We start from the raw sequence: 27,686 nt of genomic DNA on the forward strand, positions 1-27,686 counted from the left end.
CATGCCCAGTCGCAAAATCATTTGTGCCCCATTAGCGCCCACAGGGGGCACTGCAGGAGGCACAAGTGACCCAAATTCCTCCCCAAAATGTTTAACTTGTCATTACAATCAAGTGTAAAATGAAAATTAGATTCAAGCCATGAATCAAATGGTTAATAGCAATGTGATTTTATGTTGTGTGACGGATGGGGGGTCTAATGATGGGGGAAGGAGGAAGAGAGAAAGAAAGCTTACTTTTTTTATAGTGTTTTTTTATATGCTAAATACATGCTGAAGTGCTTCATAGCCAATGAATTACCCTTGTGATGTAGTCATTATGTAGGTAAACACGGCAATCAATTAGCACAAAGCAAAACCCGGCAAACAGTGAATGCGGTAAGTGACCAGTTCATCTGTTGTTGATGGCTTGGGTTAAGGAAGAAATATTGAGCAGGATGTTGGGAGAACTCCCTGATCTTCAAATCTTTTATATCCACCTGAACACGCAGACGCGACATTCACGAACCAGCCTGCCTTACTGGAATTTGGCTGTGAAGAAAAACTCCCGATAAAATAAATGCTCATCACTGCTTTATTTACAGACCCCCATCCGTCACAATATTGGGATTAGTTCTCCTGGTAGACTCCAGCTATGCTATTTATTGACATTGTAAAGCTATGGTTTTTTTCACTTTATTTTTCTGTCACACAACATAAAATCACACTGCTATTAACCATTTGATTCATGGCTTGAATCTAATTTTGCATTCATCTCCATTTGTAATGACAGTGACATGTTATACTATCTCAGTACTTTCCACCGTCTGCAACTCACATATACTCTTCTGTATTATTTATGGCGCAGTGTTGGTGATTTGCTGGTGTCTTCTTCAGGGAAATACAACTTTCGCAGCAATGTGCTCAGACAAGGGAATCCAGGATTGTGGTTCCCAGCAGCACGTAAACTACACACGGAGCAGTTTTTAGCCAAAGCTATTGGAACAGGCAGGTTTCAGTTTCTGCTGCACGGTCCGATGGAGAGTGAGGGCTGGATCAGATTGTAGCAAAGAAATCGTAATGATCAAAAAACACACTGGACACTTGGCCGAGGGAAACCACTGTCTGTGGTTTTGGTTGTTGCTAAGACAGTGATGTTGGAGGTAGATGCTTATCTGGACAAAACGCCTCTGCTTTGCTGAAAGTCAGATTTAACGGCGTGGATACTAGAGGATCAATACTCTCCTGTCTTATAATGCTACCGGAATATTATAGATGTCTGTCTCCATGCGGAAGCTGTGCAGCACAAGGCTCGGTCGGTAAAGCTGTTATTGCTGCACCCAGGGCTCCATACTCTGCAGCTTCATTTTTAATATCAGCACACATCATTCCCAACATTATAAATGATCCCACACCACATTTGCGCAGTGGACTGCCGCCGCTCTTCCTTTGCAAAAGTCAAAACACTGCGGATGCTGGAAATCTGAAATCAAACAGAAAACGCTGAAACTACTCAGCAGGTCAGGCAGCATCTGAGGAGAGAGAAACAGAGTTAATGGTTCAGGTCAGGGCTTTTTTTTGGTGGGGGGGGCTTGGCTGCAATTCGGTTGCTCAGGGCCAAGCACACGCCAGTTAAGATCACCTGCTGGAGGCAGTTCAGAGAAGGTTCACCAGGTTGATTCCGGGGATGAGGGGCTTGACTTATGAGGAAAGGTTAAGTAGTTTGGACCTCATTGGAATTCAGAAGAATGAGAGGTGATCTTATCGAAACGTATAAGATTATGAGGGGGCTCGACAAGGTGGCTGCAGAGAGGATGTTTCCACTGATGAGGGAGACTCGAACTAGAGGGCACGATCTTAGAATAAGGGGCCACCCATTTAAAACTGAGATGAGGAGAAATTTCTTCTCTCAGAGGGTTGTAAATCTGTGGAATTCACTGCCTGAGAGAGCTGTGGAAGCTGGGACATTGAATAAATTTAAGACAGAAAATGAGTGGTTTTTTAATCAATAAGAGGATAAGGGGTTATGGGGAGCGGGCAGGGAAGTGGAGCTGAGTCCATGATCTTATTGAATGGCGGAGCAGGCTCAAGGGGCCGTATGGCCTACTCCTGTTCCTATTTCTTATGTTCTTATGCTCAAGGATGAGATTGGAACCTGTCTCCTAAATCAACATAACAAAAATACAGATTATCTGATCATTATCACATTGCTGTTTGTGGGAACTTGCTGTGCGCAAATGGGCTGCCGCATTTCCCACATTACCAACGGTGACTACACTCCAAAAGTACTTCATTGGCTGTAAAGCGCTTTGAGACATCCGGTGGTTGTGAAAGGCGCTATATAAATGCAAGTCTTTCTTTAAGTTATGCTACGGGTCTTGTGTTCAAGTGTATTGTAAACTGCTAGGTTTCAGCACGCATATAGCAGTGTAATGGCAGCTAAGGCCCAATCTTATCTCACCCCCATGAATCATTTATTTGTAGGGTTCATTCGACGAGCTTCCTGTTGGATATTTTTTTGTGCTGCGCTCTCTCAGTTGAACTGCTTTCTGCCTGAGCTGATCTCGGATCATCTGTAAAATGTAAGATCAGACACGCACTGAATAATCTTAGCTGTTTCCAAAGAGCTTCTGTTTGCTGCCCCAGCGAATACACAACCCTATGTTGCACGTAGCTGAGGCCTAGTTGTTACCACGGCAACTTCACTTGCAGCAGTACTGCAGACCTGCAAAAAAAAATTGGACAGTCCAGTTGTGCAAAACCTTTTACCAGGGCACATGCCTCAGTTGTTATTGTGACAAAACTGATGCATGACGCTTCTTCCTCACCAAACACACATTTGCTAAATGCATTTTCATGAATACCCCTTTGAGGAGAGAAAAATGAAGACAATTGAAAGGTAACATATTTATTAATAACTTGCTTATCCACCCCACTATTCATATCGAAACAAAACACGTGGATTCAAGGTTTGCATTCATATTGTCTGCAAATAAGGCTTTTGGCTGACTTCAGATGCTCAGACCATCACAGATATTGTTCATGAGATTGCACTATCTCAAATATAAGGCTGTTGCATTCCTCAGTTAGGTGTAAAAGTGTGTCTTTTACGATGAAGCCATAGTCCAGCCATGTCGAGAAACCTTTAGGAGGACTAACCTGGATTTTATGGTGCTGAACGCCTGTGTTTATTTGCTCGTCAATAATGAGCAATAAAATGTGGACATGCTAAATATCAGCAATGAAAACTCGATCTCACATCAGCTAGAGTTCTGGGAAATAAGCTGCAGAACTGATAAGGCTGCAAACCAAAGTTGTTTTTTTCATGTTCAGTTTTATTTTGTGTCTTCTTCATGTCCTTCGGCCCCTCCCTGCACCAGATATCATCTCCCTGTAAATAGCCTGTGCCGAGGGCTATACCAGTGCTCCTCCCTCAGCCAAGGGTTGCTTTGTACCTCCCCTTCCGTGGAGAAATGTACTGATTCCAGCCTCGGTCAGCTGACCAGGATTAAATTCACAGGCGTGAATTTCAGTGCCGTACATTGACAATCACTGACATCACCAGCCTAAGCTTCTATCTTAAAACATTGCACTTATATATAATGCTAAATCACAGAATCATAGAGTGATATACCACAGAAGGAGGTCATTCGGCCCATTGTGCTGGCTCTTTGAAAGAACTATCCATTTAGTCGCATTCCCGTGTCTTTTCCCCATTGCCCTGCATATGTGTCCCCTTCAAGTATTTATCCAATTCTCTTTTGAAAGTTATTATTGAATCTGCTTCCAAAAATAAGTAAAAGATAAATGTTTTATCTATCTTGGTAACAAATTGTAAAAATGTTGTATATTAATGGCTAGAGCCTAAAACTTAAATCTCCAAAAGGTGCTTCTGATCGAAGCTTAAATGTTCAAATGCTGGCACTTGGGCAGTTTATGTAAACTAAAATTCATGAAAAACCTGTTCGCCTTCCCAGTGTGAGGGCATTCATTTTGAAGTGAGTGTCAAAGGCCTGTGTGGAGACGTACAAGTATGGCTGGCTTCTTATCTTCTGTAGTTAGCAGTTCTCATGCCAACCTTGCTTTCCACATCACATTGGTAAGACCAGGGAGTGATCTTCTCACACTCAGTCCATAGATTCTGAAAAGCACTCCAACTGGAAGGTTTCAGAAATCCTTTGTTCGGTTCAGGAGAAAAAAAGTTGTGAGCAATAATTTAAATGCTAATTATTCTGCAGCAGTTCTTTTGCTTCCATGTAGTTATCATTCTTTCAAATAAATTCAACGGTTAGCTTTAGCCAGAACCATGTGGCCTGACATTTCCTTTCCAAAGTTGTATGGTAGGCAACCCATGTGGAACACCAGTGCAAAGTCCAACAGTGAAAGTGTAATTGTTAATCCTGTGGCATGCTAACCCATATATTCCACACGTCTGGTGATAAGTTTCAGATCATAGGAGGTGCAGCCCATGATCGTATTAAATGGCGGAGCAGGCTCGAGGGGCCAAATGGCCTGCTCCTGCTCCTATTTCTTATGTAGGTCTGTTGCTGGAAACTTCCTTTTGCCATTAGCATGAATTGAGTGTTGGAGGAGACCTGGGATGATAACACCTTAGTTCATTCATCTTAATGTTGCATCAACCCCTCCCCCCACCAACATACACTGAATGACACCATTCTCCTTCATTTGGAGGGTGAATTGTTGCATCCTGTGAACATCACCACTTACAGTCAGTCCACCTCGTAAGGAAGGTATGGGTTGATTGATTTGGTTCCCCTATATTCCTCCCCCACCCCCAGTTTGCTGCAGTGTTCCCTCCCTTATTTGCTATTTTTTCCATGTACAGCAAGCACATGAAGGTATGGCAAGCAATTAGGAAAGCAAATGGTATGTTGGCCTTTGTTACAAAGGGATTAGAGTAGAACAGTAAAAAAGTCTTACTACAATTATTCAGAACATTGTTGAGGCCACACCTGGAGCACTGTGGACAGTTCTGGTCTCCTTACGGAAAGAAAGACATACTTGCCTTAGAAGGAGTGCAATGAAGGTTCATTAGACTGGTTCCTGCGATGAGGGATTGCCCTATGAGGAGAGATTGAGTATACTAGGTCTATATTCCCCAGAGCTTAGAAGAATGAGAGGTGATCTAATTGAAAAATGTTACATTCTTGTGGGGCTTGACAGGGTTAATGCTGAGAAATTATATCCCCTGGCTGGGGAGTCAAGAACACGGGGTCACAATCTCAGAATAAGGGGTCGGCCATTTAGCACTGAGATGAGGAGAAATGTCTTCACTCAAAGGGTTGTGAATCTTTGCAATTCTCTACCCCAGACATGCACAGTCAGTGAGTACATTCAAGACAGCGATCAATAGATTTTTGGATACTAAGGAAATCAGGGATGTGGGGACAGTGCAGGAAGGTGGAGTTGAGGTAGAAGATCAGCCTTGATCTTACTGAATGGCGGAGCAGGCGAGAAGGGCCGAATGGCCTACTCCTGCTCCGATTTCTTATGTTCTTATGTGACTGTTGTGATTCAGCTCTAAGTGAAGCAATAAAATGTAAATGAGAGTCAAGAATCCAGCAGTGTGGTATTTTAGTTGCCACAATAAAACAGGAAGTATTGCTGAAGACAGAAAAGGGCTGTATATTACTTATATGAACATTAGTGAAGCTCTGTACAACATAATGAGATTGAATTGACTTTTGTGTACTTAAGGTATGATGGCTACCTCTAATGGAATTATAGACTTTACATGAGCAGTGTTTGAATACCATCATTGCCAAGATTATATTGGTATTTAAAATTGACTATAAGTTAGCTGTCAATGCCTAGCATTTGTGTAAGGCAGTGACATTTCTTGTGCTGTCATTGATCCATATTTAATTTGTGATGGTTCTATGATGTTGTTGGAAGCTGAAGGCATCGCTGGGTATATCAACAATTTTATGATGAGCAGCAAAAGATTTCTTGTTGAGAAAAATGTTTAGTGATTTTCCAACCAGCGAAATAGGATATGAATAATTTCATGAGAAACAATAAAGGGTGTCAATGATTTCCTGGCATACAATGTTGACTGGGTGAGGTATGTAACGTTATTAATCTCGTTATATATGACCAATTTTGTGATGTATATCAAAAGACATGACTGACTCGTGCTACAAGACTAACAATATGACCAAATGATTGCCATGTATGATTTGAAAGTGTATCAGATGATTAGCGCTGGTTGTTAGCTCAAATGGTTAGAGCATGGTGCTAATAACACCAAGTTCGTGGGTTCAATCCCCATCCTGACGAACTATGCTATCTTCCACCGCTATTTAAGGTGATTGGCGCCATGAGGAAAATATTTTTCATGCCGCAAGTGGGTAGGATTGAAAAGGTGGTGTAGGCAGATTCAATTGTGGCTTTCAAAAGGGATAGATATGAATAGATAGATAGATAAGTACCTGAAGGAAAAAGATTTGCAGGTCTATGGGGAAAGGGCGGGGTAGTGGGACTGGCTGCACAGCTCTTGCAGAGAGCCGGCTCGAGCTCGACGAGCTGAATGGCTCTTTCTGTGCTGTAACCATTCTATGATTCTATGATTCTTGATCATCTTCTAGAACCTATTTATTGCCATGTTATTTTTAACAGGAAATATACCATCTTGACTGGGGTCAGAGAGGAATTTTCCAGATTGTTTTTTACCCCATTTGTTTTTTTTTAAATCCTTTGTTTGCCTCTCCCAGGAGATTACATGGTTCCTCTTGGAGTCTCACCATTATGCTTTAGGCATCACATCTGTGTGCAACTGTCTTGATGGGCAGATGATTTGTTTTCCCCACCCACCATTTTCGTATATTTATGTTATATTCTAAATTTGCGGTGATAAGTTCAGGTCTGCTGTAGATACGTGGTGCAGTGGCTCCTATAAGGAAATCCAACATCCCTTAATTTCATTAGTCGATTCATACTAAAGAAACAAAGAACTTGCATTTATATAGCGCCTTTCATGACTTCGGGACGTGCATGACAGCCAATGAAGTACTTTTGAAGTGTAGTCACTGTTCCAATGTAGGAAATGCGCACACCAAGGTCTCACAGACAGCAATGAGATAAATGACCAGATAATCTGATTTAGTGATATAGGGCCCAAGTTTCGGGCTGCGCCTAGAACGGCGCAGCCCCAACCTGGACGCCCGTTTTTCATGACACAAAGTGCGCCGAAAAAAACTTACCTATTCTCCGGCTCCTTGCAGGCCCTCTGGAGCTGGGTGCGGCGCAGCACAAGCTGTGGGGGGGGGCGGAGCCAGGTCCCTGCGCTAAAATCAGTGCCGGGACCTCTGCACATGCGCGCTACAGTGGCCGCGCATGTGCAGTCGCTCCAGGCGGCCAAAACTGTGTGGGAGGGGCCCAAAGCACGCAGCTCCTAGCCCTGGCCGAATGTCCTCACTAGGGCTGCGTGGATCAGGCTGCACCTCCCACGCCCAGCTCCTGCTTCCTCCCGACCAGACCGGACCCGACTCGACTCCTGCTTCCCCCCCCACCCCCGCCCCCAGACAGGACCCAACCCCCCCCCCTCCCCCCTCCCCCCCGACCCGACCTCCGCTCTCCCCCGCCTGCCCCCGGACTGGACCGGAACCAATCCCCACCCCCGACCCGACCTCCGCTCCTCCCCGCCCGCCCGCCCCCGGACCGGACCCGACCCGACCCCCACCCCCGACCCGACCTCCGCTCCCCCCCGCCCGCCCCCGGACCGGACTGGACCCGACCCCCCACCCCCGACCCGACCTCCCCCCCCGAACACCGCCTTCCTGCCCCCCCGACCTCCGCATCCCCCCTCCGACCCGACCTGACCTCCGCTTCCCCCCACCCCCGACCCGACCTGACCTTCGCTTCCCCCCACCCCCGACCTGACCTGACCTCTACTCTCCCCCCCACCTCCGCTCCCGACCACCCACCTCCGTTCCCTCCCTCCCCCTCCACTCCCAACCTCCGCCTCCCCTCCCCGCCTCCCTCCCTCCCCTCCCTCGCTTCCCTCCCCTCCCTCCCTTCTCTCCCACCTTCCCCTCCCACCCCCTTCCTCCCTTCTCTTCCCCCCTCCCCACCCTCCCTTCTCTCTCCTCCTCCCTTCTCTCCCTTCTCTCCCCCCTCCCCCCTCCCTTCTCTCCCCCTCCCCTCCCTTCTCTCCACCTCCCCTCCCCTCCCTTCTCTTCCCCCCTCCCCTCCCTTCTCTCCCCCCTCCCCTCCCTCCCTTCTCTCCCCCCCTCCCCTCCCTCCCTTCTCCCCTCCCTCTCTTCTCTCCTCCCTCCCTTCTCTCCACCCTCCCCTCCCTCCCTTCTCTCCCCCCTCCCCTCCCTTCTCTCTTCCTCCCCTCCCCTCCCTTCTCTCCCCCTCCCCTCCCCTCCCTTCTCTCCCCCTCCCCTCCCTTCTCTTCCCCTCCCCTCCCCTCCCTTCTCTTCCCCTCCCCTCCCCTCCCTTCTCTTCCCCCCCTCCCCTCCCTCCCTTCTCTTCCTCCCCTCCCCTCCCTCCCTTCTCTCCCCCCCCTCCACTCCCTCCCTTCTCTCCCCCCCCTCCCCTCCCTCCCTTCTCCCCTCCCTCCCTTCTCTCCCCCTCCCCCTCCCTCCCCTCCCCACTTCTCTCACCTCCCTCCTCCCCCTCTCCCCTCCCCCCTCCCCCTCTCCCCTCCACCCCCCCTCCCCTCTCCCCTCTCCCCCCCCTCCCCTCTCCCCCCCCCCCTCCCCCTCTCTCCTCCCTCCCCTCCCCCTCTCGCTGGGCCATTTCAGAGGGCAGTTAAAAGTCAACCACATTGGGTCTGGAGTCACATATAGGCCAGACCAGGTAAGGACGGCAGATTTCCTTCCCTAAAGGACATTAGTGAACCAGATGGGTTTTTACAACAATCCGGTAGTTTCAAGTCATGGTACTAACTTTTTATTCCAGATTTATTTAATTAACTGAATATAAATTCCGCAGCTGCCGTGGTGGGATTTAAATTCACATCTCGGGATCGTTAGTTAAGGGCCTCTAGATGACTAGTCCAGTAACATAACCACCATGCTACCATTACCATTCACCTCGATGTAATGTCTCATCCGAAGGACAACACCTCTGAATGTGCAGCACTCCGTCAGTATTGCACTGAAGTGTCAACTTAGATTATGTGCTCAAGTCTCTGGAATGGGAACTTGAATGCACAAACTGAGAAGAGGCTGAGTATTCCATATCATAGAAACATAGAAAATAGGTGCAGGAGCAGGCCATTCGGCCCTTCGAGCCTGCACCGTCATTCAGTATGATCATGGCTGATCATTCAACTTCAGTACCCCACCCCAGCCTTCTCTCCATACCCCTTGATCCCTTTAGCTGTAAGGGCCACATCTAACTCCTTTTTGAATATATCTAACGAACTGGACTCAACAACTTTCTGTGGCAGAGAATTCCACAGGTTCACAATTCTCTGAGTGAAAAAGTTTCTCCTCATCTCGGTCCTATATGGCTTACCCCTTATCCTTAGACTGTGACCCCTGGTTCTGGACTTCCCCAACATCGAGAACCTTCTTCCTGCATCTAACCTGTCCAGTTCCTTCAGAATTTTATACATTTCTATGAGATCCCTTCTCATTCTTCTAAATTCCAGTGATTATAAGCCTAGCTGATCCAGTCTTTCCTCATATGTCAGTCCTGCCATCCCGGGAATCAGTCTGGTGAACCTTCGCTGCACTCCCTCATTGCAAGAACGTCCTTCCTCAGATTAGGGGACCAAAACTGTACACAATATTCAAGGTGAGGTCTCACCGAGGTCCTGTAGCAAGACCTCCCTGCTCCTATACTCAAATCCCCTCGCTGCGAAGGCCACCATGCCATTTGCTTTCTTTACTGCCTGCTGTATCTGCATGCCTATCTTCAATGACTGATGTATCATGACACCCAGGTCTCGTTGCACCTCCCCTTTTACTAATCTGTCACCATTCAGATAATAATCTGCCTTTCTGTTTTTGCCACCAAAGTAGATAACATCACATTTATCCACATTATACTGCATCTGCCGTGCATTTTCCCATTCACCTAACCTGTCCAAGTCCCCCTGCATCCTCTTAGCACCCTCCTCTCAGCTCTCACGGCCACCCAGCTTAGTGTCATCTGAAAACTTGGAGATATTACATTCAATTCCTTCGTCTAAATCATTAATGTATATTGTAAATAGCTGGGGTCCCAGCACTGAACCCTGCGGCACACCCTACCTACCATTGTGAAAAGGACCCGTTTATTCCCACTCTTTGCTTCCTGTCTGCCAACGAGTTCTCTATCCACGTCAATACATTACCCCCAAAACCATGTGCTTTGATTTTGCATACTAATCTCTTGTGTGGGACCTTTTCAAAAGCCTTTTGAAAGTCCAAATATACCACATCTACTGGCTCTCTCTTATTCACTCTACTAGTTACATCCTCAAAATACTCTAGAAGATCTACTTATACAGTAGCATAACCCAAGTGATGTAGCAACATATCCCTCGATATACAAATTGGATATCCTGTTTTGATACATGCCTTTATATGTACTTCTCCAATCTTTTAGTAGACAGAGTGTTAATATTTTAGTGACACATTATCAAGCTGCTTTATTTCTGAAATGGTAAGTGGATATACAAAGCAATTTGTGATTGGACTCGTGATTGAATCAATGCAACTTGTCTTTATGTAATAATATAAAATAATTAATACGACATATTTCCCCATTTCAAATTTTATTTAAAACAAATTGCTTCTAGTTACCCTTCTGAGTCATCGGTGTTTACTTGGTGTTTTGAAAGCTGACTGCCAGTCTATTCCCGCCTCTAACCTTATCTCCACCCGTTCACAACCGAAGTCAGACAACTCCTGCCTCGTGTGTGGGACCAATGATTTCCAAATACCAAGGGTGTGAGGTGATCAACAGGCTAACAGATTGTTTACTGTCTACAGTTTTTGGGAAACCTTCAATGCTGAGCTCATTCGCATTTTAACCACCTAATGGGTTCAATTATTCCCAATGCCGTTTCTTGGTGTATTTGAAGTGTAATGCCCGTTTTTTGGGGGCCTGACTACGGCAAAGAAAAAACTTTAAAGTTTCCCCGTTCTAATTTTTGAAATTGGTGCCGCGCAGCCTGTCCTTTAGCTTTGGGGGTGGAGCCTAAGGTCTGCGCCGAAAAAAAGAATATCCCCCCTTTGCGAATGCGCGTGACAGGTATTCTACGTGACAGATATGGGCGCGCATGCTCAGTACACCTCCCGGTCTGCATTCAGCCGTTTTTCAAGAGCCAGTTGTGTGTGAGAACTTTAATTCTGAGGATGAAGTGGAGGCCCTGGTTACTGTAATTGAAGCCAGATGGCATGAGCTGGACACCAGCAGAGGTCAAATAAAAGTTTCACCAAAAGAAATGAAGAAATGCTGGAACCAACCTTCGCAAGATTACTGTGCAATGGTGACCACCCCGAGGTCCAGAAGCCAGTGCAAAAAGAAGTGGCAGGACCTTGGTCAAGCAGTTAGTGTAAGTAATATTTTCATTTATCTACTGGAATTACAATTGTAAATGTGCCCACCTGTATGTCTCACCTAACAGAAAGACACCCTCTCTTTAAAAAGTTATATTTTCATCTTTGCAGAGGAAAGTGGCACACAACAAAATAAACCATTTGTCTGTTCTGTTATATTTTGCAGAACTTGAGGCCAGCCTGACGATGCAGAAGAAGATTCAGACGCGGACGAACCTGAAGAGGAGAACATCTTCCAATCCCACCTTCCAGACCAAGAGCATGGGGGTGAGAGGGAGGGTGAAGCCCTCACTCTTGTACTCAATCGGGAGGAGGTGCAGGTGCTGCCCATTGAGGTGCCAGCCCATTTCCTGAGTAGTGCGAGTGTTGCTGGGACATTTCATGGTTTCCCACTGTCCGAGGTTGCGGGTCCCAGTGGGGTGCAGCAAGGCACACCCAGGGTGAGGAGGGGACGGAGAGCTCGATGGTGCTCTCCTGAGGTGCAGGAGCCAACAGATGTGGTTCAGATGATGGCAATGAGAGCGGAGAGCATTGACCTTACACGATCACTCCTGGACACCATCAGTGGGGTGGGTGATGAGGTATCGGGACTGTCGGGAGAAGTAACAACAGTCTCACGAGAAATGGGAACACTGTCCGGGAACATGAGGGAGGGAATGTCGCAGGCAGCTGATACACTGTCGGTGAACACGAGGGAGGAAATGTTGCCGGTAGTTGAGGCACTGTCAGTGCACATGAGGGAGAGAATGTCGGAGTTAGCGGATACACTCTCGGGGCACATGAGGGAGGGAATGCCGGAGTTAGCTGCTGCAATAAGAGAACATGCCCAGACACCGCGCCCATTGACAGCATCAACTGCCACTCCCACTCCAATCCCAAGACCAGTCTCTGAAGAGGCCCAAGCCGGGCCTTCCACATTACCGCAAGCGCCCACCCCCCATCAAGAAGTGCGCATTACCCGTGATGTTCGAAAGAATAAGCTTGGTACCAACCTGAGAAACGCTGTGCCACCGCCTGCGGGCAGTGGTGGAGTCACCAAGACCAAGTGTAGCGGGCGGTCTGAGAATAAGGTGGAAGAGAGATGGGTGCAGTCTTTCTTTGCTGCTGGTGTTATTATTGTTGTAACTGTTCTCAAATTAAAAGTTTTTTGTAAGTTATGTAAATTTACAAGTTTAAAAGTTTGTAAGTGATCTTAAAGTTTGCAAATGATCTTAACTGCAAACTTTAAAGTTTGATATAAGAATATTTTTATTAAAATTAAATTAAGTACAAACAAGTGTTAAAATGTTGAATAAAATATGTATTTTAAATTATAACTGAATTATTGACATTATTTGTTCCATTATTAACACAACTGTTTGAAGTAAAGAAGAATCATTTCCATTATTTGTTCCATTAACACAACACAACATTATAGAACAGGTCCAAACAGTAAACATGGTCCATGTGGAATAGTTGCCGCTGAGCCTTCAGGCAGCAAAGCGGCACCCTCCTCTGATGTCATGCTCCAGGTTCAGGTAGTTGCATGGCTTCCTCGTCCTCTGCCTCCTCATCATCTGCATCTTCCTCATCATCATCAGCCACTCTCACCTCAGGTGGGTCTTCTACTACCAGCTGCTGCTGCCTCATGATGGCTAAGTTATGCAGCATGCAGCACACAACAGTGAACTGACCGACAGTCTCAGTGGAGTATTGCAAGTAGCCTCTGGAATGGTCCAGGCATCAGAAACACTGCTTCAAGATGCCAATGGTCCTCTCTATTAAACTACGTGTTGCAATGTGCGACATTTTGTATTCCCGCTCAGCTTCTGTCCGGGTTACGCGTAGGGTCATCATGAGCCAGGTGGCGAGGCCGTACCCTTTGTCACCCAGTAGCCAGCTCTGCCCTTCTGGCTGCTGCTGAAACATGGCAGATATAATGCTCTCGCGTCGGAGGAACGCATCATGGGTGGTTCCAGGATATCTTGCATCAACTGACATGATGTGATGCATGTCGTCACACACGAGCTGCACATTAATGGAGTGGAATCCTTTTCTGTTCCTATACATCTCGGAATCCTCCAAAGGTGCTCGCAAGGTGATGTGGGTACAATCAATGCAGCCCTGTACCTTTGGGAAGCCAGCAATCCTGGAGAAGCCCACAGCGCTTTCACGCATTGCCTGGGCAGTCATGGTGAACTTTATGTAGTCATTCCTCTGGGCATATAGTGCAGCAGTCACCTGCTGAATGCAAGTATAGAAACATAGAAGTTTACAGCGCAGAAGGAGGCCATTTTGGCCCTTTGTGTCCGCGCCGACCAACAAAGAGCCACACGGCCCTTGGTCAGCAGTCCTAGAGGTTACATATAAACCGATGACGGAAAGGCAAAGAGCACCCAGCCCAACCAGTTTGCCTCACACAACTGCGACACCCTTTATACTGAAACATTCTACACTCCATGTGTTGCATGTTGAGAAATGGCGCACGCATCCCCAGTTGTGGCCTGTAACGATCCAGATGCATAGAATGAAAGTGCAGCTGTAACCTTTACTTCAACTGACAAAGCAATCCTCCTAATGCTTCTAGGGTGCAGGTCTGCTTTTATTAACTCACAGATTTCAGTTTCAAGTTCTTTGTGGAAACGCAGCCTTCTCACAGTTTGCCTCGCTCAGGTGCAGGTATGAACGCCTGTCTCGATAAACCCGACGTGGGTAAGACCTCCTGCCCATCATCCTACGTGCTCTGAGGTTCCTCATGCGATGATGCCCAATCAATCTTCTCCTCCGCAGCACCACCATGCAAAAGGCTTGCATGAGGAATGGCATTGTCAATATTGCCTCATAATTAAATTGTAGCTTTGGAACAACCTCAAAACAGTAGGACAAAGCACTCACACCTCTTCTTTCCTCTCTTTCCAAGGTTGACGCCCTATTATGGACCACTCCCTGGTCTGCGAATGCGCAATAGGCTTGCTTAGAACGGGAAGCTAGGCATTCAATGAAGACATTTGGGGCAACAAAATCTAATGCAATTCTTGAATTTTTTATTTTTTTCAAAGTACCACCCCACCACCGAACGTCTCCTCACCGGGCTCAAGGGTCAGCCGGCTGAATTGTTCCCTCGCCCGGGCTCGGGGCTCAGCTTCCACCTCCCCTGCCACCCGGGCTTCTTTTGAAGCTGAGTCCCGAGCCTCTGTGTCCAGACGAGGGAACGATTCTGCCGGCCAATGCTCCGAGCCTCGAGCCTGGTGAGGAAAATTATTTAATTTTTCTAGACCATTTGTTATTTTTACCCTCCTTTTTTTTATTGTGGTAGTCATATACAGTTCCCAAACACATGAGCTGACTGTGAGCTGACTTCAGGGAGGTGAAGAAGACTGGGCCCTGGCTATCTTAGCTGGCAATTTTAACTTCCTTTCTGTGTGAAAAGGCCTGATTTCCACTTTCTTAGATACAGCAGGGATAGTGAACTCATCATGGGTGGGAGCTGTCGGCACAAACCTGTGTCTGGGGCCACAATGGCACAGCTCAAAGGAAGAATGACGTGCTGTACAACTGCACTATTTCAGTTTCGTCAATTCAATATTGTGCAAATAAATTGCAACAAAAAAAGGTATCACTGAGGAATTCAAAATATAATCCCATTAAGAACAAATGGGCTGTTTTGTAATTAATCGCAACAGTCGTTATTTGTAATAGTTCACAGGTGTAATGTGTGCCCCATTGAGTACGTTCACAGATTTGTGGAGCTGCTGCATTGGGAGTGGCTGAGCCAGTCACATGAGGTTCACAAGACTCAATAAAACCCCAGCCAGTTGGGTTCGGGGGATCCACGATGGGGCAGGTGGTTGTGAGCCTTGTGGATGAACTGGTAATGTGTAGTGTGATTGTTAAACCTTTGCTAACAAACCAACTAGTTCTTCATAGCAATGTGTTGTTAGGAATTTTTAAGCAAAGAATCCATGAAGCAAATACATTATAGCAGTAACTGTGAGATTTTTCTTTGTTAGGTTGGAGACCAGATTATAGAGGTGAATGGCAGAAGTTTTCTAAACGTGCCTCACGATGAAGCTGTGAAAATCTTAAAGTCTTCACATCACCTCATGATGACGATAAAGGATGTTGGGAGACTACCTCATGCTCGGACGGTAGTGGACGAGACTAAATGGATTACAAGCCCGGAGCTCAGTGAGACCGCTGCCTCCAGCGGTCCGACAGGGTACGTCCCGGCCTCATTGCTTCTGCTCTGGAACAATATTTCTAATGTCACCGCATGGTTAATGAGTCACTTGTGGAAAATAAATCTTTGTGTGTCTAAGTGAGAAGTAAAGCAATTCAGCAGAGCTGTTTGCCAAGGATGGTTTATAGGATAACATATTTGCATTCTTTGATCGTTGTTTCTGGTTGCAGCCATTTTCAAGACCTGGGGACTGAAATCTGGTTGCTAACCCCAGCTGATAACACCAGCGTTGACTGGGCAGCAGCGGCTTCACGTCAGCATTAGGCCGCGTTGTTGCCTGATGCGAAATTCGTTTCTGGTTTTTTAAAGGCATAAAGAATTGCCATCCCGCCGACGATCCCCATGGAAATCATGATGTCAGTTCGCGTGCAACGCTTCATTGGTGCCAGTCTCGCCAAATTAATTTTTGGTGCCTCACATCAGGCTTGCGTCGAACACGCCACAAAAGGTTGGCGTTCACAAGGTGGGGTAAGGATGCTGGGGCACCATTTAAACTGAGTTGCAGCTGAGGCACAGAGGTCGTGGTCAGTGCAGCGTTTGGTCCTCGCACAATGCCTAGGTGTTGGGCGTGCCCCGTCTGCTGAATACTCAGCTTGACTCCTAGGGTTTCCCAAACATTGGTGGGCTTCAGGTCATTGACATTGGCAACTCATATCTCGCTGTTACCTCTGCAACACACCGTGGCCAGTGATGGCACACCACGTCGTCTTGTGGCGACGATTCAAAGGTGCCGGCTACAGAAACGGCTTATGGCGAATGTGGGTCCATGCCAGAGGACAGGCCACAGACGTCGGGGCAGGAGGCTGTACACACGCAGGGTTTACCGTGCGCATTACTCTTACCTTGATATGTCTGAGGAACAATGCATAAGAAGGCTCTGGCTCGGCAAGGAGGTGGTGACGGAGCCTGACACTGCTGCGGCCGGAAGGGCAACTCGTTAGAGACTCGTCACGCATCGATTCCAGTGAATGATGCTAGACGAGCCGAATGACCACCCTATACACCTTGGCATATGCTGAACACATCGCTCCCCACCCTGCAAACCTCCCTGCATATAACTCTCAACACAACAATGTCAAAAATCGAAAATTCTTTTATTTAACAGAAAAACCATAGCGTGCTGTAGAGAAACACAACATAACACCATAATTCACAGAAAATAATCAAACCCACAAGACCCCTTCAAACATTCCCAGTGACATCCAAATGCAACCATTTACATGAGTTCAGATTTAAACAAGGTTTAACAAGTCCAGCATCTGTGACCTCCAACCCCAGTTGTTTAATGGGTTTTGCAGAGGGCTTTCCCATCCCTTCCCCTCTCCACCCTCCCACGCCTACTGCTCCTCCTCTATGGGGTCTCAGGGCCTGCAGCAAGGCTGCTAGTCATAGAAACATAGAAACATAAAAAAATAGATGCAGGAGTAGGCCATTCGGCCCTTCGAGCCTGCACCACCATTCAATAAGATCATGACTGATCATTCACCTCAGTACCCCTTTCCTGCTTTCTCTACATACCCTTTGATTCCTTTAGCCATAAGGGCCATATCTAACTCCCTCTTGAGTATATCCAATGAACTGGCATCAACAACTCTCTGCAGTAGGGAATTCCACAGGTTAACAACTCTGAGTGAAGAAGTTTCTCCTCATCTCAGTCCTAAATGGCTTACCCCTTAGACTGTGTCCCCTGGTTCTGGACTTCCCCAACATCGGGAAAATTCTGCCTGCATCTAACCTGTCCAGTCCCGTCAGAATTTTATCTGTTTCTATGAGATCCCCTCTCATCCTGCTGAACTCCAGTAAATACAGGCCCAGTCGATTCAGTCTCTCCTCCATATGTCAGTCCTGCCAGCCCGGGAATCAGTCTGGTGAACCTTCGCTGAATTCCCTCAATAGCAAAAATGTCCTTCCTCAGATTAGGAGACCCAAACTGAACACAATATTCCAGGTGAGGCCTCACCAAGGCCCTGTACAACTGCAGTAAGACCTCCCTGCTCCTATACTCAAACCCCCTAGCTATGAAGGCAACCTACCATTTGCCGCCTTCACCGCCTGCTGTACCTGCATGCCAACTTTCAATGACTGATGTACCATGACACCCAGGTCTCATTGCATCTCCCCTTTTCCTAATCTGCTGCCATTCAGATAATATTCTGCCTTCGTGTTGTTGCCACCAAAGTGGATAACTTCACATTTATCCACATTGTACTGCATCTGCCATGCATTTGCCCACTCATCTAACCTGTCCAAGTCACCCTGCAGCCTCTTAGCATCCTCCTCACAGCTCACACTGCCACCCAGCTTAGTGTCATCTGCAAACCTGGAGCTATTACACTCAATTCATTCATCTAAATCATTGATGTATATTGTAAATAGCTGAGGTCCCAGCACTGAGCCCTGCGGCACCCCGTTAGTCATTGCCTGCCATTCTGAAAAGGACCCGTTTATCCTGACTCTCTGCTCTTGTGTGCCAAACAATTCTCTATCCACGACAGTACATTACCCCCAATACCATGTACTTTAATTTTGCACACCAATCTCTTGTGTGGGACCTTGCCTTTTGAAAGTCCAAATACACCACATCCCCACTGGTTCTCCCTTGTCCACTCTACTAGTTACATCCTTAAAAAATCCCAGAAGATTTGTCAAGCATAATTTCCCTTTCATAAATCCATGCTGACTTGGACCGATCCTGTCACTGCTTTCCAAAAGTGCTGCTATTTCATCTTTAATAATTGATTCCAACATTTTCCCCACTACTGATGTCAGGCTAACTACTTGTTTTCTCTGTCCCTCCTTTTTTAAAAAGTGGTGTTACATTAGCTACCCTCCAGTCCATAGGAACTGATCCAGAGTCGATAGGCTGTTGGAAAATGATCACCAATGCATCCACTATTTCTAGGGCCACTTCCTTAAGTACTCTGGGATGCAGACTATCAGGTCCTGGGGATTTATCGGCCTTCAATCCCATCAATTTCCCAAACACAATTTCCTGACTAATAAGGATTTCCTTCAGTTCCTCCTTCTCACTAGACCCCTAGTATTTCCGGAAGGTTATTTGTGTCTTCCTTCGTGAAGACAGAACCAAAGTATTTGTTCAACTGGTCTGCCATTTCTTTGTTCCCCATTATAAATTCACCTGAATCTGACTGCAAGGGACCAACGTTTGACTTCTCTAATCTTTTTCTCTTCACATATCTATAGAAGCTTTTGCAGTCAGTTTTTATGTTCCCAGCAAGCTTCCTCTCATACTCTATTTTCCCCCTCCTAATTAAACCCTTTGTCCTCCTTTGCTGAATTCTGAATTTCTCCCAGTCCTCAGGTTTGCTGCTTTTTCTGGCCAATTTATATGCCTCTTCTTTAGATTTAACACTATCCTTAATTTCCCTTGTTCACCACGGTTGAGCCGTCAGTTGCTCACTTTGAGCCGCTGCTGCACCTGATGGCCTAGCAGGACGTCTCTGATCAGCTCAGACCCTAGAAGATCCGGCTGTGGACTGCATCACCTCAGCATGGGTGGCAGCACTCTGTTGTGGATAGGTTGCAGAGAGCGGCAGGTGCAAAGGCGAAATGATGCCGTCCTGAGACAACATCGTGTTCCAACTGGCCTGACGTGCTGCTACTCCCCCGGGCAGAGCCTCAGTATCTGGAGTAATCTGGGTGAGCACAGTTGCTTTGAACTGATGGGGCCCCCGACACGATGGCAGCGGTCAGTGCATCGGGGCATCAAGTTGCCTCTGCATTAACACAGACCGCGACTACAGCACACCACGGAGCTGATTGATGCCACCACGCACTGACAACATTACATTATGCAGGCCTCCAATAGTGTCAGCCTGGTGCTCAATGGCTACTGCAACGTCAGCCATAGCCCATGCCTCCATATCTGAGATCCCATGGTCTCATGTTGCATCCAACGTCCGTTGGTCTCTCCCAAGGATGGGCTGTTGAGAGGCAGCTGCAAACCTTGACGCAGACTCCTCGATCCTCACAGCTAGTGCACCGAGACTCTCCGTCGCCCTTGCCAGTGCACCCAGCAGATCGCTGTGCATCCTCAATGATTGTCTTGTGACAACCTGTAATTTGGCCTCATCAGAGTGCTGCTGAGCATCACTCAGGCGCACACTCACACTCCGGGGAGCCGGCCCCTGGGCTTCCTCTCCCCCGTGGCATTGCTACAGGCCACTGGATCCCGGAGCATCACCCACCTCCACCTCCCCGACCACACCTTCCTCCTGAAAGCTGCTTGCCCCACTCCCTGAGGCCGCTGGCTCCTGTGTGACGTCCATCAAGGTGTCCTCCTCCTCCTGTGCAACATCTCCTGCAGTCGAAGGCTGGCATGCAGTCTCAGGTCTGCCTGGTTGATCATCTGAAAGCACAAAACCAGAGAAGCGTGGTGACCTGCAGGGGACGGGGTCAGGACCAGGAAAGGCATTTGGAAATGCCAGTCTTCTGGAAAGAGCTGAAGGATTGTGGAGTCAGGGCTAAATGGCCTGTAAACGCTGCAAAGGAACTCAACATACCGTCACTGTCCCGAGAGAGTTCGGCCTCACCCACCGCACCAACTTGAGCGCCCATCAGGGCCGAGACCTGTTCCTCCAACGCAATAATGGTCTGGAGGTCTGGGTCCCCTCCGGTCCTCATCTGCTCCCTTCGATTGTGGGCGAGCTTGGCCTGCAGGATTAAAGAGAATGTCAGAGTTAGTGTCCTTCTGTCAGTCTGCTGAGTACATGTTACTGTATGAGAGTCTTCACAGGTCAAGGAAACTTAGATTAGCTGCGTGTCCTTGGTTTGCCAATGCTTGAATGAGGGGGCTAGGTCCTGAGTAATGGTGAGGCTACCGTCTTCCACATGTATATGAAGAGTGAGGAGGTAACGAGACGAGGGTGGCTGTGAAGAAAGGATGAAGAAGGTTACCAGCGCTTGTAGGCCTTGGAGTGGGTGAGGCTGCAAATGCAAATCTCGCCCCACCCACAGAGAGCACGGGGCCCAACACATTCACACTGACACAGACTGCACATTGAGCTGACAGCATTGTATGGTCGGGTTAATGTTAAAGATACTTGCCCTCCGCAGCCGAGTCATGTCATTCCACTTCCTGCGGCATTGAGTGTCTGTCCTGTGCACCGTGTCACTCGCTGACACTCAACCGTTTCCCTCCACAGGCATCGAATGCCTTGAGTGTGGCCTCCTCCCAGCCTCTGTCCTCAGTCGTTCCTGACGCCTCTCTGGGACACCAAGGAGTGCATCGATGGCGGAGTCCAGGAAGTGGTGAGTGCACTGGCGTGCTGCTGCATCGGCCATCCTCACTGTCTGACTGAGTGCGCTGGAAGCGACTATAACCACGAGGCGGTGAGGCGCCCAATCACCGCCTCGATTGAATGCAGGTGGCACCAGTATGTCTGAGGTGCAGCTCCAAATGCATTGACCAAAAATGGCAAATCCTTAACAGAAAAACATGGCAAATCATTAACCAATTTGGTAAAAATACTGCTGTTGCCGCCCTGCTTACGCCATTTATGGCCTCCAGAGTAGCGTACAACGCCATGATTTAACACTGCTATCCACTTGTCAGATGGCAAAACTGAACTTTGCAGTTCCACCCTGGCATTAAAATCTGCACTCAGCCGCTGTCACCGCCTCAGAATCGGTGATACCGAATTTCAATCCCCTTGTTGTTAGTATTATCCTTTCTGTATATGGCTACCTATGTGAGGATCAGATATTTTAATGAATACCCTCTGATTTTCAAGCCTGATCCCCGCCTACTTTCATTTCCCCCACCCAACTTTGTGACATTGCTTCTGCCCGACACAGAAATTGCCCGGTCTGAACTGGGACTGTGTTGGAGTGCAGCCTGTTGAAGGGATGTGAAGGCGTGTGTGACAGCTTCACATAGTTTGCACGGTGAAAGAAAGAATAAGAGGTGGGGAGGATAGAAGTAGGTACAAGGTATGCAACTCCCAGGAGACAGAATTGTGTGACCAGTAATTTCAAAGTGTATAAATTGGGAGAACTGCAAAGGCATTATACAGAAATAGTGTTCAGTGGAATGGCTCAGGTGAGTCTAAAACAAACTGATTGCACTATGGATTGGTGCTTCAGATAATAATTGTGGTGCTATCTCAGTCGCTTAAGTAGACAGTATTAATAAAACAGATTAATGTCAGCGATGTTGATGCTAATAAATGGAACAATTTCTCATTTCATGCACTGAATATCAGTGTCAAACCTTTCCATGTGAAGTATAATGCAACAATGCAGAACAAAATATACCCTCCACTTTGCCTCAACAACATGTCACAGCTCCAGTCTCAGAAGGGCACCCACACTCTGAATAGGATTATGAATTTATAAGTAAATAAATATAATACGTACATGTATACAATGTCATATAACATCATAATGCCTTAAAGCTCTTCCCACGGTCCCACTGGTCTTCAACTGGAGTTAGTGGGGAAACCTGAAGAACACTTGTGGAATGTTAGGACCATGGTCACCCTACTAAGAAATGACACTGAAGCTGCAGGAATGATTCCGAGAAAAGCAGCAAGGACGATTTCAGGTTTTTAATCATTTGATTGTGAAGAGAATCAGAAAGCTGGGAAATAAACACAAAGGATGAAGGTTATCCAAGCTGCTAAGATAATCAGTGAGATTGCAATAAAAGGAGATGCTGCAGGGAAGGAGATCCAGGAGACGATGACAAGCTGAGGAAGCCACAGGTTAAGTTTGAACAAATACCTGTTCATGTTTAAAATTGTCCAGTTGATGCAATTAACTGCTTCAATGTAAGTATTCAAACGGGAATTGAATCATTTCCTTATTGAATAGAGTGAAGGCGTCAGCAGTTGGAAAAATCCCATGTTCTTCTGATCTGAATGGCAGAGCAAAATAATTGGGCAAAGGACCATTTCATAGTCCATTTTTATTTTGTTATCATCAGTTACAGCACACACTTCGTTTTCCTCGCTCATCACATGCCTTAGAGAATTATTTCTTCATTAAAAAGCTCAAACATTAGGTACAGTGCCAAAAAAAAAGAGTTCCTTGAATTCTCCAGTAACAGCCTCATGATTTGACTGTAGCCATTGTAGTTATTCCGCATATGGGAGCCATTTAACGCCTCATAAACTCAGGAATTTCTAAGTTTATTGTTTAATTAAGTAGCTGTTGTGCACAGAATGACTGCCGTGGCTGTTATTAGAAATGTGATAGCTGCTGATTGTCAAGAGCACTTGAGATTCCTACAGTTATTGCTCTTGGCGCTGCATGTTTGATGTACCTTTATTGTGAGATATGTAATCAAAACCTCTAAACTTTCGTTATTTTCTTTCCAGAGTTTGAAGGAACAATCTGTGTATTAATGTTTTTTCTTCGAATAGCTCTTTATAAATGTCAATTTTAATTGTCCTGATCTCTCTCTAATATTGCCATTTTGGATGCAGCTCTCCAAGTAACTGATGCAGTTTATTTAATACTGACATCATTTACATTTAACTTCGAAAAATGTGCTTCATAATATTGGTAAATGAAATGGGTAAGAATTTCAGCGATATTGTCAGCTAGAGGCTAACTATAGCATATCGCTGCTTCAAGAAGTAGCTTGCTAAAGCATGGACATAGCTGGGTGCTGCCACTCTGAAATATTTTGGGAGATGCAAAAATGGCCTGTTGGAAAAACCTCCTCTCGAACATTATTGTGGTGGAGATGAAGATAAGGCTACACTGACATGTAGACTTATTTTCCTTCCTTTTTTTTTTACTTAAACTTTTAGGGGCCGAAATGGCCCCTCGCCTGCAGGCCTGTTACCCCTGTAAATCGGCGGTCACGCGGCGGAGTGGAGTGACCGCCGACCTTTGGTGCAATAGCTGCTGCTAGCCCATTTGCCCTCCCGAGTTTTCCCGGCAGTGCTCTGATGCCCCCCACCACTTCGCTGCTGTCGATCGGTGTTAAGCACGTCATCCGCACCTCACTTCTGTCACCACCGCGTCTTTGCCCCTCAGCTGTAGTCACCGCCCCCAATATGACCGACTTTCGGATCAAAACAAAAAAACCCAAAGAGCAGAATTTCACAAGAGTCGACCTGAACCACAGCTGCAGTAAAAACCACCGAAACAGGGTGTGAGCTCTCCATTTTGGCCGGGGGACAATTTGAACCCTTAAATATATAGAAGGGGGCACGATCAGTGATGCAATGATGTCAGCAAAGACAAATCTTTAATTCTATGCTTCATCAACTTCATCTACATGGCTGAGGCAATACAGTTATAATCAATTGTAGTTACCATTAGGGATGCAGAGGCAAATTGACTTGTATTGTAGTAATTCAATAATTCCAACTTTCTTTGAGAAATGGTTGAATTATACACAAATCAAATTGTAAGTATTTGACCTCAGCTATAATTGGAATTTAACAAGAACAGAAAAACAAATTCAGTAATACGTTTGCAGGATAAAAAGCCATCAGCTAGGCCACTGAACATAGCTTGCACGTAAAAATAATCTGTAAAATTCAACCCTCCAAAATTATCTCGCATAATAAAATGGGAGTAGTCTTGTTCAGTCACCAGAAAGTAATAGCCCTAACTGCACAAGGATAATACTGGGCAATGCAATCCCAAAAAACACCTAAAATCTGAAAGGCCTAATTTCACGTACTCGATCACCATGAATCAGAGGCTCTGCTGGTTAGTATCCTTTGTAACATGACTCTATTGCCGTCACACATTATGAGTTATGGAGCATTTATTGCAATTAAGAAAATAATGAATATTCTGAAAAATAATGGTCAGTTATTTACTTGAGTTACAAGCTGTTAAAGTTAATTACAACAGAGTTCTTGACTGTAGTTATGCATGATTTGCAGATGGCACTAAGTTGGGTGGCAGTGTGAGCTGCGAGGAGGATGCTAGGAGGCTGCAGAGTGACTTGGATAGGTTAGGTGAGTGGGCAAATGCATGGCAGATAAAGTATAATGTGGATAAATGTGAAGTTATCCACTTTGGTTGTAAAAACAGAGAGACAGACTATTATCTGAATGGTGACAAATTGGGAAAAGGGGAGGTGCAACGAGACCTGGGTGTCATGGTGCATCAGTCATTGAAGGTTGGCATGCAGGTACAGCAGGCGGTTAAGAAAGCAAATGGCATGTTGGCCTTCATAGCGAGGGGATTTGAGTACAGGGGCAGGGAGGTGTTACTACAGTTGTACAGGGTCTTGGTGAGGTCACACCTGGAGTATTGTGTACAGTTTTGGTCTCCTAACTTGAGGAAGGACATTCTTGCTATTGAGGGAGTGCAGCGAAGGTTCACCAGACTGATTCCCGGGATGGCGGGACTGACATATCAAGAAAGACTGGATCAACTGGGCTTGTATTCACTGGAGTTGAGAAGAATGAGAGGGGATCTCATAGAAATGTTGAAAATTCTGACGGGTTTAGACAGGTTAGATGCAGGAAGAATGTTCCCAATGTTGGGGAAGTCCAGAACCAGGGGTCACAGTCTAAGGATAAGGGGTAAGCCATTTAGGACCGAGATGAGGAGAAACTTCTTCACCCAGAGAGTGGTGAACCTGTGGAATTCTCGACCACAGAAAGTTGTTGAGGCCAATTCACTAAATATATTCAAAAAGGAGTTAGATGTAGTCCTTACTACTAGGGGGATCAAAGGGGTATGGCGAGAAAGCAGGAATGGGGTACTGAAGTTTCATGTTCAGCCATGAACTCATTGAATGGCGGTGCAGGCTCGAAGGGCCGAATGGCCTACTCCTGCACCTATTTTCTATGTTTCTATGTTTCTATGATTAGCAGCACCAGCTGGGAGAACTGCTGGGGGCCTCGAGCCTGAAATCTCTGTTGATCAATGAAGACATTTTTTTTAATTTTTTTTTTTAATTGTTTCAATTCTTTTTTCTTTGTGAACAGCCTAACTAGACCCTACACTGGCACATTGCTCTGCAATGATATCACAATAGGTTGTATTCTTTGTGGATGCCGAGTAACTGTCCTTGAAGTAATGAATGTAACTGAACAAGAAGCTGTCGTTCAAAATGAAAACGTGCATAATAGGATACAGGACATGAGTAATGTGGGACATGGCATGTGGTAAGTGTAGTATGCCTTGGGAGGAACAAGTGGATTTGGGTCCATGGTCCCCACCAATAGGGTTTCCCTAATGTCATGTCTGGCTCTGTTGTAGACTAATTGATAGAGACTGATTGCTGTGATTAGTCAACAACTTCATTGTGGACCAGGCTCGAGGGGCTGAATGGCCTTCTCCTGTTCCTATGTTCATATATATCATGCAATTACCAGGATGGCAGAAGGGGAACGAGATGGACCCTGTTTTCTTTAGTCCAGCAATTCCTATGTTCCTATAATGTAGCCATCATGGTCACAGTTACTGAGAAATATTTTAATTAATTAATATAAACCAGTACCATTATATTTAATTGTAAGTTACACGACAGCAACTTGCATTCATAAAAAACATTTAATGTAGAAAAATATCCTGCAGTCCTTATTCAGGTGCTTACTGTATATATAAAATAAATTCAGAATATTATATCTGCCTGCAATTCCTGTCAATTTTTGCCATAAATTCTAATATCCACATTTAGAATGAAGACTGCCCATGCAAACTTGCTCATGTCACTGAAGCTCCAGCAGGAACATAGCAACAGGAATAAGCCATTCAGCCCCTCGAGCCTGTTATGCTATACAGTTAGACAGTGGCTCATCTGTACCTCAACTCCATTTACCTGCCTTTGTTCCATATCCCTTGATATCTTTACCCAACAAAAAATCTATTAATCTCAATTGACTCGGCATGTAACTCATCAACCTGCAGGACTGAGGACCCCCTATAATCCAACAAACTCTACTTCTCTTACCAAATTAATGTGTATTTTGCTGTTATAATTTATAATACCTCAGGTGAGGAAATTATAGATCCATTAGTCATAATTTACATAAGAACATAAGAAATAGGAGCAGGAGTAGACAGTTTGGCCCCTCAAGCCTGCTCTGCCATTCAATAAGACCATGGCTGATCTGATCATGGACTCAGCCCCACTTCCCTGCCTGCTCCCCATAGCCCTTTCCTCCTTTATCACTCAAAAATCTGTTTACCTCCACCTTAAATATATTCAGTGACCCAGTCTCCACAGCTCTCTGGGATAGAGAATTCCACAGATTTACAACCCTCAGAGAAGAAATTCCTCCTCATCTCAGTTCTAAATGGGTGGCCGCTTATTCTGAAACGTTGCCCCCTAGTTCTAGATTCCCCCACAAGGAGAAACATCCTCTCTGCATGTACCTAGTTGAGCCCCCTCAGTATCTTATATGTTTCAATAAGGTCTCCTCTCATTCTTCTAAACTTCAAGAGTATAGGCCCAATCTGCTTATCCTTTCTTCATAAGTCAAACCCTTCATCTCAAGAATCAACCTTGTGAACCTTCTCTGAACTGCCTCCAATGCAAGTATATCCCTCCTCAAATAAGGTGACCAAAACTGTATGCAGCACTTACTCTAGCTGTAGCCTCACCAATACCCTGCAAAATTGTAGCAGGACTTCCCTGCTTTTATATCCATCCCCTTTGCAATAAAGACCAACATTCCATTTGCCTTCCTGATTAATTGCTGTACCTGCATACTAACTTTTTGTGTTTCATGCTCGAGGACCCCCAGGTCCCTCTGTACCACAGCATTTTGTAATTTTTCTCCATTTAAATAATAATTTGCTTTTTTATTTTTTCTGCCAAAGTGGATAACCTCACACTGTCCCAAAATTATACTCCATCTGCTAAATGTTTGCCCACTCACTTAGCCTGTATCCCTTTGCAGATTTTTTGTGTCCTCCTCACAACTTGCTTTCCCACCCATCTTTGTATCATCAGCAAACTTGGCTACATTACACTTGGTCCCTTCATCCAAGTCATTAATATAGATTGTAAATAGTTGAGGCCC

At 46.0% G+C, this 27,686-nt stretch overlaps 1 protein-coding gene across 1 annotated transcript in view; it reads left to right on the forward strand.

The window, feature by feature from the left end:
• whrna (whirlin a) overlaps window positions 1-27,686 on the forward strand; it is a 263,734-nt gene that overhangs the window by 121,672 nt on the left and 114,376 nt on the right. The window contains exon 5 of the mRNA XM_070862779.1: window positions 15,488-15,696. Coding sequence (XP_070718880.1) covers window positions 15,488-15,696 — 209 coding nt within the window. The remainder of the gene's footprint in view (window positions 1-15,487; window positions 15,697-27,686) is intronic.

The sequence above is a fragment of the Pristiophorus japonicus genome, chromosome 20 (genome assembly GCF_044704955.1).
Source record: "Pristiophorus japonicus isolate sPriJap1 chromosome 20, sPriJap1.hap1, whole genome shotgun sequence".
Taxonomy (NCBI): Eukaryota; Metazoa; Chordata; class Chondrichthyes; family Pristiophoridae; genus Pristiophorus; species Pristiophorus japonicus.